Raw genomic sequence first — 13,970 nt, 5'->3', positions numbered from 1 at the left:
GTTCTTCCAACTGAAGAAAGCTTAGCCAGAGCTCACTGCAACTCTGAAACCAAGATCCAAACTCATCTGAAGATGCGTGGATGATATTAATTGATGTTTAAAATGAATGCCTCTATTTGCAGGAATCTGCAATGCAAACTAGGAGTTTTAGAAAGTAATGCATATTATAATTAGGGCAAGCTTTTAAAGATGCTTTGAAGTCCTAAACATTTTTGAAATTCAAATGTGGGATGGAAATAAAGGAATCTACACAATAAAGGGGCATTAAATTATGTCTCCCAAAATTTCACTGTTTTATAGATGTAAATATATGCCATAATTAGTGGTAAGTAACATGAGGAGGATAGTTAAGTTTATTCCTATTCTTATTCAAAACAGCTGTGGCATGAAAAATAATGCTCCTTCTCTTTGTGATACACTGGAACAAACAATTTACCCATGTAATCAGTGTTCAGAAATGGCTTGTGCCTGTGGTCTCCTCCCACCCCCTCCTGAATTTATCCCCATGTGCCTCCAGCCGTCTTAAAAGGTGCAGAGATTCTTTGTGCCTTTCATTCACACACACACAATTGTGGCTACTGCCTTTCTTTTTCTTTCTTTCTTTCTTTCTTTCTTTCTTTCTTTCTTTCTTTCTTTCTTTCTTTCTTTCTTTCTTTCTTTCTTTCTCTCTCTCTCTCTCTCTCTCTCTCTCTTCTCTTTTTCTCTTTCTTTCTTTCTTTCTTTCTTTCTTTCTTTCTTTCTTTCTTTCTTTCTTTCTTTCTTTCTTTCTTTCTTTCTTTCTTTCTTTCTTTCTCTCTTTCTCTCTTTCTCTCTTTCTCTCTTTCTTTCTCTCTTTCTTCTCCTTCTCTCTTTCTCTCTCTCTTTCTTCTCTTTCTCTCTTTCTTTCTCTTTCTTCTTCATTGTATAATCCAGAATCTTGGAGTTCCCTCCACACATACACACACACACAGCGTCACTGCCAAATGATCTGCAGCTCACAACTGGGGCCTGCAACATGAATGCCTCCAAGGCCAGCATGCAAATGTATGCAAAACAAATGAGATATGCAAGAAAGCAGCCATGCATTTGCTTTTCCCCGTGGCATCCCTGGCCCAGAGAGCAGGACCCCAAGCACGCTGGTGCCCAGCAGAAGGGGCAGAGTGGCTGGAGCAGCTCGGCCCGTCCATCACCAGCCCAACCATGTGGCAGCCCTGCACACAATTCCTGAGCTGCACAGCCGCGTGCCAACGGCCCAGATGCTCCCTTTGGAAAAAATTGCTTCACAGTTTGGAATCCCTGCTCTGTGGTGGAGCTCTGGAGAGGAGGAGGGGAGGCACGGTGAGCAACCCACCTCCCCACAGCCGCTCTGAGCAGCTGCTCAGCCCTGGATGTTGTTAGCAAGTGACCTTATGTGCTTCATGTCAACTGCTGAGTGCCAGTGCAAACTGCTCTGGCCCTCCCCACATCCCGCTGTTTCCAGTGGGTGCTGTTTTCCTTCTACTCAGCAGGATGCATTTAGGCTCTTCTCAGCAATTTTTGCTGGAGTTGCTTTTTTGTTAGCCAAAGCTGTTATTATTACACAAGCACTCTACCCTCTGCCTTGCCCGTAGCACAGAGCCCAAGAGCTCTGGGGAAAGGAATGGGAAGATAGTTTTTTAATTTATTTTTACTTTGGTTGCATCAATCTCTTTATGTGCAAGCTCCAGCACACTGGCAGAGACTTCTCCATTCAGTGTGTGGAACACTTGGTGCTCTTAATATGCAATATTTCCAGTGCTACCCATTGACAAACTGTGCTTTATTAATGAATTAATCATGCTCTTGCACTGGAGATAGGGTGCCAGAAATCCAAGTGCCTCTTCCGCCTCCAAGTGCATTCATATAAAACTCAATGCCCAGAAATAAATCTAAATTAGAGTTTTACTCTTAAAAGTAAAAAAAAAATAATAATTCTATTTGTGGTTTGGGGTTTTTTCCCCTCTAAATTGTATTGATCTCTAAAACTCAATGAGTAAATGGACTCCTGCTCATTACATGTGATCATCCCATAATGTTTGAAATGCCATACTATTTGAACTCACACCAATATATTTGAAGTCACCATTCAAGCAGGTATTTGTCTGTATAGGCAGCAAGAGTGCTCCCCAAGCCCAGTGCCTGGAGCCCAGAGCACAGCTGCCTGAGAAGCTGTAGAGGAGGGAAGGCTGTTTTTTACAGCCCAGGAAGGCTTGCAACCTGTGTCTGAAATGCAGAACTGCTGGAGACAGAGAACCGTGGAAATAATGCACCAGAGCTGGTGACAGCACTCCAGAGGCTTGGCTGTTGTCACCTGTTTCACAAGGATCATTGAAACAGGAAATTATAAGGAGAAGACTAATAAGATAAATTTCTGTATTTCAATTTTTTTGTTATTACATTTATGTAGCCCTACCTGCCATAGTTAGCTCAGGGAGTGAACCTCACTAAGTAATGTTTGCCTTTGGACAGTACCAAGCCTACTTGAACCAGAGCATCCCTGTCAGATGCTCATTTGGTTAAAAAAGACCCCAAGGTGATTTTCCCTCATCTGAGAATTATGCCAGCATTCCGTGGCCATCAGGGTTACCAGCCCCTGCCTTGTTTCTCATTTTGCTTTTGCTTAGCTTTAGCTTTCTGCCTTTTAATGCCCTTTTCTGCAAGATTTAATCTAGGAGAAAGCTCTTCCCCATGTAGCAACTTGTAGGCTATGACAAGGTTGTGGAAAAACTTCCCTTGGAAAAAGTAAGTAGATGGAGTTTCATTAGTCATTCACTACAAAGGATGTTTTCCAGACCTGAAATCACTCTTGTAGCTCTTTGCTGAACACTTTCCAATTTTCCAACATCCCTTCTGAAATGTAGACACAAGCCCTGGAATCAATGCTGTAGTAAGGAGCTAAAGCTGAATACCAGGGCATTCATTTATAACACATCACCTTATTCCCACATCTACAACTCTCACAGCTACATGGGTACTCACAACCTTTTGGAGAAGGAAAAAAAACAGCAGAAAATTTATTTTAATTTCATCAGTTTGAAAAAAACAATTTAGCTTTCAGATGTATATGTTTAGACAAATCCCTTGTTATTTAAGCCATAATAATGTTCTTAAGTCCTTAAGATAAAATTGTTATCGTACTAAAAAAGGCTTTGGTGAACCGTTCATTTAAGAGCATTTGCTTGCCAACTCCTATGATTTTTTAATGCTGGTGTTAGACTGTTTTGAAGAGTATTCAGCTCTCAGCAATCTCAGCAATTAGATTAATATGAAAAATGTTTACAAAGAGAATTCTGTCCTTCTTTGAAAACATCTTTACTGTGTGCTAGACTCAAAACAAAAAATTGAAGAGTAAACAAGTAAATAAAGATCATTCTCATCCATATGATCATCATGGGACTTTTGCAACTATGTTGTGATTGCATAAGGGTAAATCACGACAATTGAGTGATAGTTTCAAGTGTTCCTCACTGCAACATCAGGCCCCAGCCTGGATGTGTTGTGTACACAGAACTCCTGGCGATTTCAGCAAGAACTGGAAGGGCTGTGGCAGTGAACAACAGGGTGACAGATGGCCACATGTGTTGCTTTTCCAGGTTAAATGTCAGCATGTAAATAGAACAATTAGGTATTTTTTTTCAGTAGGCTTCAAATCAGAAGGCAGCAGATAAAAAGTTATCGTTTTTTAATTCTTAAACATTTGTGACTGCAGCTTGAAATGCAAGGTCTGTGCAGTTGATTTCTGACAACGTGAAATTGTGAGGGGTGGTTTAGTTATGATTTCTTAAGTATTTTGCTCATATTTGAAAGGAAATATTGCCAGTAAAACTGCAATTGTGTCAGCAGCAGGAATAATTGCATTCTAAGAGATTACTTCTGTTATTATTATCATTAATTGCAGCAGTGCAGTGGTTTTAGGAGAAATCCCTGTCCTTCAGAAATTCCGGCGGAGCAGCGGTGGCATGGCCAGTGGCTGCTGCAGTTCTCCACCTGTAGATGTTTGCCATGCTTTGATTGCAGGCCAGCTGTGATGGCAAATTGCTTATTTGCTATCAGCTCTGACCAATTCCTCACAGCTCCCTGTGACAGCCCTGCTTCAGATGCACATTAAACATTAACTGCTGACCTGGTGCAAGGAACAAGGTGGGACAGCGATAGGATTTCTTCCTCTTATGCAAAATACAGGACTGTGGGGCTGTTTGTGTCACTGTGTGCAAACCTCAGGAGGCTGCTCCACTGATTAATTTACAAAGCCAGCTCCAAGTAATCTTAGACCCATGTCTTCTCTGTACCACAGACTAGCTCAGTGTGTGCAGTTATCAGAATATTGCCTCACAAGGCCGTACCACAAATAAGGATTGCAGACAGTAACGAGGATTAATGAGTTGTTGCCAAATTAAAAATTAAGTAGCAGTTACAAATGACCTGAACTCTGGTAAGTGCTCCACACCAGAATTGTAGAATGGATTGTTCATAAGGAACCTTAGAGATCACCCAAATCCAGCACCTTCCATTAGACCTGGTTACTCAAAGCCCCATTCACTCTGGCCTTGAACACTCCCAGGGATGGGGCATAGGTAAGCATACCTGTAAATAAGGTTTTTTAAAAGTCTGAGGGTAAGCATGAAGGTACCTGTCAAGTATTATGTATTCCATTTCTGCATTAGGAACAGAACCAAGCAAAGTGGGACTTGCAAGTGAAGCAGCTGCAGAAGTGCATTTCCCTGCTAAAATGCTCACCTTGGCCTAACTTTCGAGTTAGGTGATTCTTTGCTGTCATGCTGCAGAAGCTGATCAGCTATTTCCACATGAAAGGAAAACCCTGCCCACTCTCTCCCTGGGCATCAAAGATGTCAGTAGAGCTAATGCCTGAATCAACAAATCCAGCTGTGTACATCCCTGGAGTCTGCCTGTATCCATATCAGCGTGCTTTTAAATGGAGGGCTTTTGAAATGAACAGAAATGGGTCCGTGATGTCAAAGAGCAGAGTGGCAGAACGGCTCCAGCACTGCTGTGGTCCCAGGGAGGCTGGATTCAGCAGGTGACCTGTGTGGTTGCTTTGTAGCCAAATTAATCCTGCTGTGCACAGGGCTTGGATAATGAATAATTGAAGGTAGAGCTGCTCCTCACTTGATCCTGCGAGTCTTGGTGTCTGATGCTACCTATCAAAGGCAGCTGGATGGTTACTGAGGCTGCAGGGAAATGCTGGGAGCCAGCAGCTCCTTGCAGCAGTGTTTGCTGGTGCTGGGCACGGCTCTGTGCACACGGGGAGCCTGGGGCTTGTGTCACACTGCTCCGTGGAGTGCAGTGTTCTGCTCAATCAGTGCCATATGGCCCGGCAGAGCCTTATCAGAGAGCAATCCTGTGCTGCCCAGCTGTCTCCCTCTGCCATGAGGATTTCATTGCTTTAAAACAAGAAAAGGAGAAAGTGAGCTGTGGCCTCTCCGGAGTGGGGTGGCTTGGCTGAATTTGAGTCTGAAGGCAGGTTCACTTCCGAGGGGCTGGCTCTGGAGCCAGGCTCCTTGCAGGTGATCATTCCCTTGCTCCAAGGATTTCATCAGCTATCTGCCAGACAAGAATGTAGCCCACAGAAATACTGGGACATCTTTTATTGTCTAAAATTTGAATAAATTGCTGATTTCCTAAGGTTTTTACTGCAACAGTTAGGTAGCTACTTCCCTGACGGACTTTTTCCACCGTCACTGTCGTCACCATTAAGCTCTCCCCGTTATCTCTGAAAAGAATGGTGAGCTAGTGACAGCTTGTGCTGTTCAGTGTCAAATAAAAAAATCAAATTTTCACCTTTTTCCCCACAGGCTGACTTAAACTGCAACATCCAGGATGATACAGGAGCGTTTTACGGAGTCACCAGTCAGTACGAGAGCTCGGAAAACATGACAATCACCTGTTCCACCAAAGTCTGCTCCTTTGGAAAGCAAGTAGTAGAAAAAGTAGAGGTGGGTGTTGTGATGGGATATGTGCCTCTAGTCATTTCTTACCTTTCCTGCACACAGACCTGTGGGGTGGGGTCAGGTCTCCGGTTGGTTTGCTGCACAGTGATATTGCAGCTGGGAACTAAGCCAAAAATCCTCAGAAACCACCATCTGAGCAATTGGTAGCTGGACAGCAGAAGTGCAAGAGTCACAGCCTTACCCTCCCTCAGCAATCCAAGTCAGTCTGCTTTTCTTCCAGCTGTAGTCCTACATCTTTCTGTAGTTCATAAATTGCCTATTAAGTCATGCAATAATATATCTATGTTTGTATGTGCACACTTAAGTGTAAATATATAAGTTTATTTTTGCTGCTCCCTTTGCAGACAGGTGCCTCAAAATTCCTGTAGAATTATCTTATCACAGTTTTTGGCTTAATTAGTTTCTACTCAGTTTGGGACTTTATAATCCTCATCTATTCAGTTTGTTAATTTGCAGGTTAGAGAACAAGTAATGATATTATAATTATTGATAATTAAAATCCCTTGCATTTCTAGCAAGGCGTAGCAGAGGTAAGGCAGGGTGTCAGCAAGCAGGCTTGTGAGTGTGTCTGAGCCACTTTCTCTTTTTCCTGTCTACACAAAAAAAAAGAGAAAAACTGATTTACCAGTCACTTTCTTTCTGTCTCCGAATGATCACATTCTAAATGGTTTTTATTTTTTTAGACTGAGTATGCAAGGTTTGAGAACGGCCGGTTTGTGTACAGGATAAACCGCTCCCCGATGTGTGAATACATGATCAACTTCATACACAAGCTGAAGCATTTACCAGAGAAATACATGATGAACAGCGTCTTGGAAAACTTCACAATTTTATTGGTATGGACTGGCTTTTTTATCTTTCCACTTCTAAGATACTCTCAGGCTTTGTATGGCTTGCTCAGCTTGCAGTGTTGGGAACCAGTTTCCAAATCCCTTAGTCATTGTTGCTTGCCAAACAAACCATCCCACTGACTCCAGAATAATTCTCCTGGAACTGGGCGCTGTAGACGCTCAGGATGAAAAGGCTCAGCTGGCTGTTGGTGTGAACAAACATCTTTGTTACTGTCCACAAATTTCAGCTTACTTCTCCATTTTTTCCATTCGAGTCTGGGGTTTGTAGAGAGCCCGAGGCAGTAACTTTGAACCATTGTGTTCACCTGATGTGTCCTTACCTGGGCTTGGTTACAGTGCTGTGGGTGTTAGTGGCATTAATTAGTTCTTGGGCAGGGAAAACAGGCAGCAAACGCCCAGCAGGTGACCTAAAGCACAGAGGATGGGCCATGTGGTGGCCTTTGAGCCAGTTTCATCCAGTGACCCGGCTTGCTTTCCCTGTTGCTCTGTGGTGTCACCCCAGCCAAGCTCTCAGAGCCACGTGCTGCTGCTGCCAGGGGATTTGGGCAGGACCGAGGTGACACAGGCCACTTCTTGCTTCAGCTCTGCTGTGCCAGGTGTGTGATGTTCTGTCTGCCTCTTCCTTTCCCCACGCAGGTGGTAACAAACAGGGATACACAAGAAACCCTGCTCTGCATGGCTTGTGTATTCGAAGTGTCGAACAGCGAACATGGAGCACAGCATCACATCTACAGGCTTGTAAAGGACTGAGCAGTTATTTATATATACACTTCATTTCACTTCTTTATCAAAACACAGACTGTAAACCTCAACACTAAGTGGCAGTGCCTCTGGCCCAACTTTCACCCACATTTTTCTAAATCCTGTTTTAGTGAAGTCATTTTTAATGTGTTCATATATAATTGTAGCTGTGAAATTCTGGTACAGTTGTAAAAATTATTTCTAAAACTAAGTGTTCTTCAAATTTGTAAACCACAGTTCTTTGGGAAGACTGTATTTAAGAACCTAACGCCTCTGTCTGTGGAGGCCTATTTTTAATTCTGATAGAAAAATGTATGACAGAGCATTTGCCATGGGGAAAAACTGACAGCATTTATAAGAATTTATTTTGGGTTTTTTTCCAACACGAAATACTTGTTTTACAATGCAAGTGAAATTGAAATGAATCTTTAGCTATAACTGTAAATGAGTACACAAAGTTAATAATCTTTATAGAATTATCTTTGTAACTAATTAGGGTGGAAGATATGGACGAATGTAATTCACTAAATTATTTTTTAAAATGAAACATTTTTCTGTTTGAAACCAAATGAAAAATATAGCCTTAAGAAATGCCTGATAGAAACAGACAGGTCCTAAAATTAGGCAAATTTTGTATTTTTTTCTCAACGCTAAAACTAATCTTCTAATCCATTAAATTTTCAAACAGGTATTGCAGAGAAAGAAAACATCACCCCTTACCCCTAACATATCTAGTGTATTTTAAAAGAGTATAAAGTTGTATTGTACTAATATGAAAATTTGATTATTTAATGAAAAAGATGGCTCATTTTGCAATAAGTAGGTAAATACTGAAGATTTAGACTTGCATTATATGTAGTCTTGTGTGTGCGGTTATATTTTATATGGACAACTATGTTTTCTAATAAGTTGAGCAAACAACTTGCAACTCTGAAATCAAGAGATGAACGAAAACAACTGACATTGCAACAGCATCGAGTCATTCAAAACAGAGAGCAAAACACTGATGTGTTTGAAAGAAGAGTGTGTACACCTCTGAAAGGATCAGCAGCTTTAATATCTGTGAGACGCTAGAAAATCACAACCAGCATCAGGCAAAGAAGATTGGAAAGTGGAGAATTTTTTTTTTTTTTTCTCCTTTTCCTCTTAATCATGGTGCTCTTACACCTCTCCCAGTTGTCTCTCCAGGTCTGGCAAAGACCTTATCTGAAACAAACACACACCTACCACGTGGGGTCTGCTGTCCTCTTGGGAAGTGTTCATCCAAGTGGTAGTGTTCATCCTTCTGATCAATTCAGGGAAGACTCCAGGAAGCGAAGCACAGCTGGAGATATTTTAATACTGTAAGGCTTCACGCCACGGCCATGGCTGTGAGCAGTTGTCTGGGGTCTGCACACGTGAGAGCAGCAGCCTCACCCCTCCTGCTCAGGACAGGGGGTGTTGCTCAGCCCCTCTCCTCCTGCTGCCCCTCGTTGCCCAAGCAGAAGTTGTTGGGGCAGGTGCTGGGCCAGCAGAGGTTTTTCCAGCAAAACTTTCATCTGAAAGGCTGAGGGCTGCCTGACCAAGCACAAGCCACCTTAGAGATCAGTGATGAGTTGTCAGCAAAGAGGGTTCTTAGGAGAGTCTTCTGCAGTCCTGACTCAAAGGTCACGCTTAGCAGGCCCCTCCCTACCGCTGTGATTTGTTCCTGCAAACAGCACAGTTCCCATGTACAGTGTAAGCGTTGAATTTACTCCCAGGCCCAGTGCTGTAGTCTTCAAACAAGCAGCTCTAATCCTTTTCTTTAAATTATATTCCTGCATAGTCCTTTCTGTTAGAATTGCCCACTACTGAAATGTCTGGAGTAGGCTAGAGCCTAGGAGGGGCAGTGGGTCAGACCAGGACCATCCCTAATGCTGGTGAGGTCTGGGGTTCGAGGAGGATGCAAACATCACCAGGAGAAGGGAGACTGCTCCAATCCCTCAGCCTGATCTGACTGCACCAGGAGGATGGTTTGGATGGTTGCTGTGATGTCTAGCTGTTACCTGCTTGTGGATATTAGGGCTGATGATCTTTCAGTTGATACTCTGCGAAGTGAACAGAGAAACGTGTCCATGGCAAGGTCTCTTTTAACGCTCATTTTTAACACTAACAATCACATCAGGAAAAGCACTGCATTGTAACAGCCTAACGGTAGCCCTTTATTCTAAGCACTTGGTGTTACAAGTCAAAAACTACTTTTTGGTTTTTGTTCTAAAGTTGTCTTTTATTTAGGGTTTGAATTGTGGGTTTGGTGATTTTTTTTTTTTTTTTTTTTTAATAACAAGCAAACTCTTTAAGGCATATAAAGTATGTAAGTCAATTTGCAAAACCAGGTACAGTTTTGGGGTTTTTTAAGTAGGATCTGGCACACTACATATGCCATAACTATAGGGTATAAACAGTCACAATGTTTATTGGTGTTCACATATGTAACGTTAGGGAAACTACTTCCATCGTCTTTTCTTTACAATTCTGTAAATGATCCATACCCTGTATATGTTAATTCTTAAAAGCCTTAATCCTTCAACTGTTGAGTGTGGGGTGTGTAGTCCAACAGGCTGCCTGTAAACTGTGAGCTCTTTTGTAAGCTGGAAGTACTTATCTTGTTACTGTTACTTTTTTGTAGGAACCTTTTAATTGAGAGCTGCCAAAGCATTACAATATGCAGTGCCTTAGCATTATATTAGAAGTACCTTTTAGCCTTTTAACATTCAATTTTATACATTGTTTTCTTAATTGGTTCCATTTTTAAAATATCCGTATTTTTCCCTGCAGAAACGCTCTTTGACTGCTTGGTCTGAACCAGCTGTCTGTACAAGTCAGTCCCATTGCAGTGAGATGCCTATACCAAAAGGAAAGGTTACAGATCCCTAGTTCTCCATGAAAAGTGAATTGTATTAATGAATGCTGCCTTTTTAAATTTCATGACCAAATAATTAATTGTGACTCTTCTGCACTCTAGCATGAAAGTGCCTTTGGTTTGAAATTCCAGCTTAGAAAAGTGCTGCCATAATAATGACAATTTGTAGAGAGACCAAAAATATTTAGTTATCACCGTAATGCCTTTGGTTTATTGGAATAAGTTGAATCTACAGGCCTCCATTCACAAAAGAGCACCATTCGTAGCAAAGGGATTTTGCTAATGATCAGCCTGCTGAAGAAAAACCTACTGTTTGCCATTTCTGACAGCATTGCAAACCAGCAACTGATTAGTCTGTGATATAAAAATGAAAATATTCCCATTTATATTCTCTTCATCCAGTCACACATCTGCATAACGAGAGATACATATCCTACAGAATTTCAGTGGACAAGCATGGCTTCATCAATCTCTAATAATATTTTGGTATCTGTGGAGATTCTTTGCTTAGACAGAAGATTTTGTTTACAAAGTTGTGCATGCTGAAGGTCAGATGCATAGAACAAGAGGAGCTTGGAGAACTGAGCATAGTGAGGGTAAATGCAATCGTGTGGGTTTAAGCATTGAAATGTTGAGGGTGAGCATTGTGGATGAAGGTGCTGCTGGGGAAACTCTGCCCAGCACGACTCAAAACACAGGGTTGTTTTGTTTTCCTCCCAGTTGATGTATTGGGGGAAAAAAAAAATAATGTAGCTCCTCTTAATAATGTGTCTGTTTTTGATACCTTCTGTGAACGGGGGCCATACTCTCCACCACAACTGAAATCAATGGGAAGAGGAGCGACATTTTAGAAAGAACAAATATCAGCAAAACCAAAAGCTGTCAGAGGGATTATATAGTTGTGAATACATTGTTAACTTGATTTTTAAAGTATTTGATGAAAACTAAGATTAACTTTTTATATAGAGAAATATTGTGACACTGTGTGGTAAATATTGTGATAATTCAAATTCCCTTTCTCTAAAATACTATTTTTGTTATTCCTTCAAGGTCTAAATCTCACTTACCTCTATAAGACAAGTAATCCTGTTGAACTCAATGAGACTGAGGTAGGGCAAAGACACTTTTGGCCCACAAGCAGAACATATTTTTCCAGTTATTGCCAAACATTTTGGCTGTACTAGTCAATGTTTGTGATAAACTACACCTCTGTCTCATTCAAACAAGCATAATGGTACCATTTGGGGCTGTTAAAAATTACTACTAACAAACGTAGTTTTACTTACTTGAATTCCAAACTGATTTTGTTTAGGTACTGCACCACTATTTTGAAGGAATCGCAGATCCAATGCCTGTTTCTCTCTTTCCCTCTCCACCACAGCTACAGCTCAGCTGGCAGTGGCTTGTCCCGTGGAGCCCCCACGGGATGGGCTGTTGGGAATAATGAAGGGTGTACATTAATGTTGAATGTAAGTAACTGGCCAGTCCAAGGCAGATACGACATTTGATGTGCTAATCCATATCTATTTATTTTTCCACTGAGAATCCCAGGGCGTCCCTGCTGCCTGAAGCAGCGGCCCTGGGAGTTTCCTGGAGCCCTCAGTCAGTCACACTGAGAGCCCTGGTGTTGTCCCCCCTTTCCTTTTCCCGTGAGGATACATGTGCCCGGGCACAGGCGGATGTGAGGAGTAGAGCCCGGCTTTGTCCTTTGCTCAGGATGATCTCCTTTCCCCCTCTTATCTTTCATAACCAGATGTTTAGCCCCCCAAGAAAGATTGAGGCTGGATAAGTCAAAGTACAAGAAACACTCTGGACATCTTCATCTTTTAACTTTTCAGGTCATTCTTGCTGAGGTCATGTAATTAGTTTTAGTGTGTAAATTAAATCTTAAATGCACTCAGTTGACTAAAAGGAGATGGATCCCTGTTACCTCCTTACAGAATATGTGTTTTTGTTTTTGTTTTGTTTTGTTTTATGGGCCTCTGATTCAGGCTCATGACTGCAGACAAAAAATACAATATGTGCCTGAAAAAAAAAAAAGACAAAAGAATTTTATAACATTGAAAACCTGAATAGCCTTTAATTCTTCAGTACATTTTATGTAAAACAGGTTGGGTTTTTGTTTTGTTTTGGGGTTTTTTTGCCATGTGCATTTGTTCACATTTGTAAATGACTTAATGGAATTCTCACTTTATGTTTATTTGTGTAATGTGTATAAAATGGGTTTGTGACTTAAGCATATTCATATATGGTCAGTGGTTACTTTAATATTGTACTGCTGCTGGTAACTTTTGATGTAGAACTTGCCTTTTGATGATAAAGTACCTCTAGGTTAGACAGTGAGGGAAGGCTCTTGGAAAAAACTGAATGTTCTCCAATGTTTTCTTAACATATTTGCAGAAGCTTTCAAAAGGAGTTTCAGTCAAACCTCTTGGCAGTACAGTATTCTTGTATTTGTTATTGTCTGTGTGTAGGTACTGGTACCTTTTTTTTTTTGTTTAAAATGTTTTAAGTGTTGGCTTTAAAGTGAATTTATCTTTAGTATGATAGTAATATGAAAATTATAGGTTTTGTGTGCAGAGAATTTTTTTATAAAGTGCTTTGTAAAAAACAAAAAAATGTATTCTAGCTTTCGCGGTACATATGTGTGATAACTTTAATATCCATGACAGTTAAGTGCAATTATTTCATCACTCTAAAAATGCTATTTTTGTGTCGGTTACTGCAGGTGTTTTCATGTCTTTGCAAAGTGACACATTTTGATGCCTTCTTGATAAAGTGGTAGAATTTTTGTAGCTTTCTAGAGACTTTGTATTCATACAGTATCAATTGAAAATAAAGAAAATGAAAGTGTTTTGTGCATTTGTCGTAATCTCTTACCTCAATCTCTTCTTAGTGTTGGGTGTAGCTTTCAAAACCCTTTTCCAAAATAGCACAAGGCCAGACTTGCAGAGATGCCTGTGTACCTTCTCAAGGTGCAAGGCAGATCCAGCAGGATCCACAGAAGCCTGGAGGGCTGGCACATCTGGAAGCTGTGTTCCATGAACAGTCCATCATCCTAATTCTTGCCTGTGTGTCTTCCTAAAGAAGCAGTGGTGGATTTTCGTGAAACACCCTTTAAACCACACAATGGAAAAAGCCACCCATCTCTCTGAATTCCAGAAGCAGGAATGACCTGTGCAAAATGCTACGGAATAAATGGTACAAATACATCACTAACTGAGCCACTAGAACTGAGGAGCATGGGCGTTGCCTGAGGTTGTTTCTTCCAGGACACTGAGCTCTGGGGGAACTGAGGTCCTCAAAATGTGCCATGTTTACAAGAGACTCACTTCTTGTTTTTCTTAAGCCACCTGCCCCTCAGCTGACAGCTGTACCTGGTGTGGTGAGAGGATGAAACAGGATCAATTTGCCTCCTGCATTCATGAAGTGAAACCACCTAGCTAGGGGAAAAAAAAAAAAAAGGAATAAGAGGAATATCCTTGATCAAATAAAATCAATGGGAAAAAGACCAGGACTTGGTAGAGGGGG

At 41.3% G+C, this 13,970-nt stretch overlaps 1 protein-coding gene across 10 annotated transcripts in view; it reads left to right on the top strand.

Moving 5' to 3' along the window:
- Positions 1-13,293, top strand: part of TEAD1 (TEA domain transcription factor 1) — a 153,747-nt gene extending 140,454 nt beyond the window's left edge. For all 10 annotated transcript variants that reach the window (XM_064426155.1, XM_064426154.1, XM_064426157.1 and 7 more), the window contains 3 exons: positions 5,811-5,951; positions 6,650-6,802; positions 7,454-13,293. In XM_064426155.1, the coding sequence (XP_064282225.1) occupies positions 5,811-5,951; positions 6,650-6,802; positions 7,454-7,567 (408 nt within the window). In that variant the 3' untranslated portion in view covers positions 7,568-13,293. The remainder of the gene's footprint in view (positions 1-5,810; positions 5,952-6,649; positions 6,803-7,453) is intronic.
- The last annotated feature ends 677 nt before the right edge of the window (positions 13,294-13,970 follow it).

The sequence above is a fragment of the Passer domesticus genome, chromosome 6 (assembly GCF_036417665.1).
Source record: "Passer domesticus isolate bPasDom1 chromosome 6, bPasDom1.hap1, whole genome shotgun sequence".
NCBI classification, from domain to species: Eukaryota; Metazoa; Chordata; class Aves; order Passeriformes; family Passeridae; genus Passer; species Passer domesticus.
The sequence above is the reverse complement of the archived record's forward strand: the minus strand, read 5'-3'. Positions and strand labels throughout refer to the sequence as shown.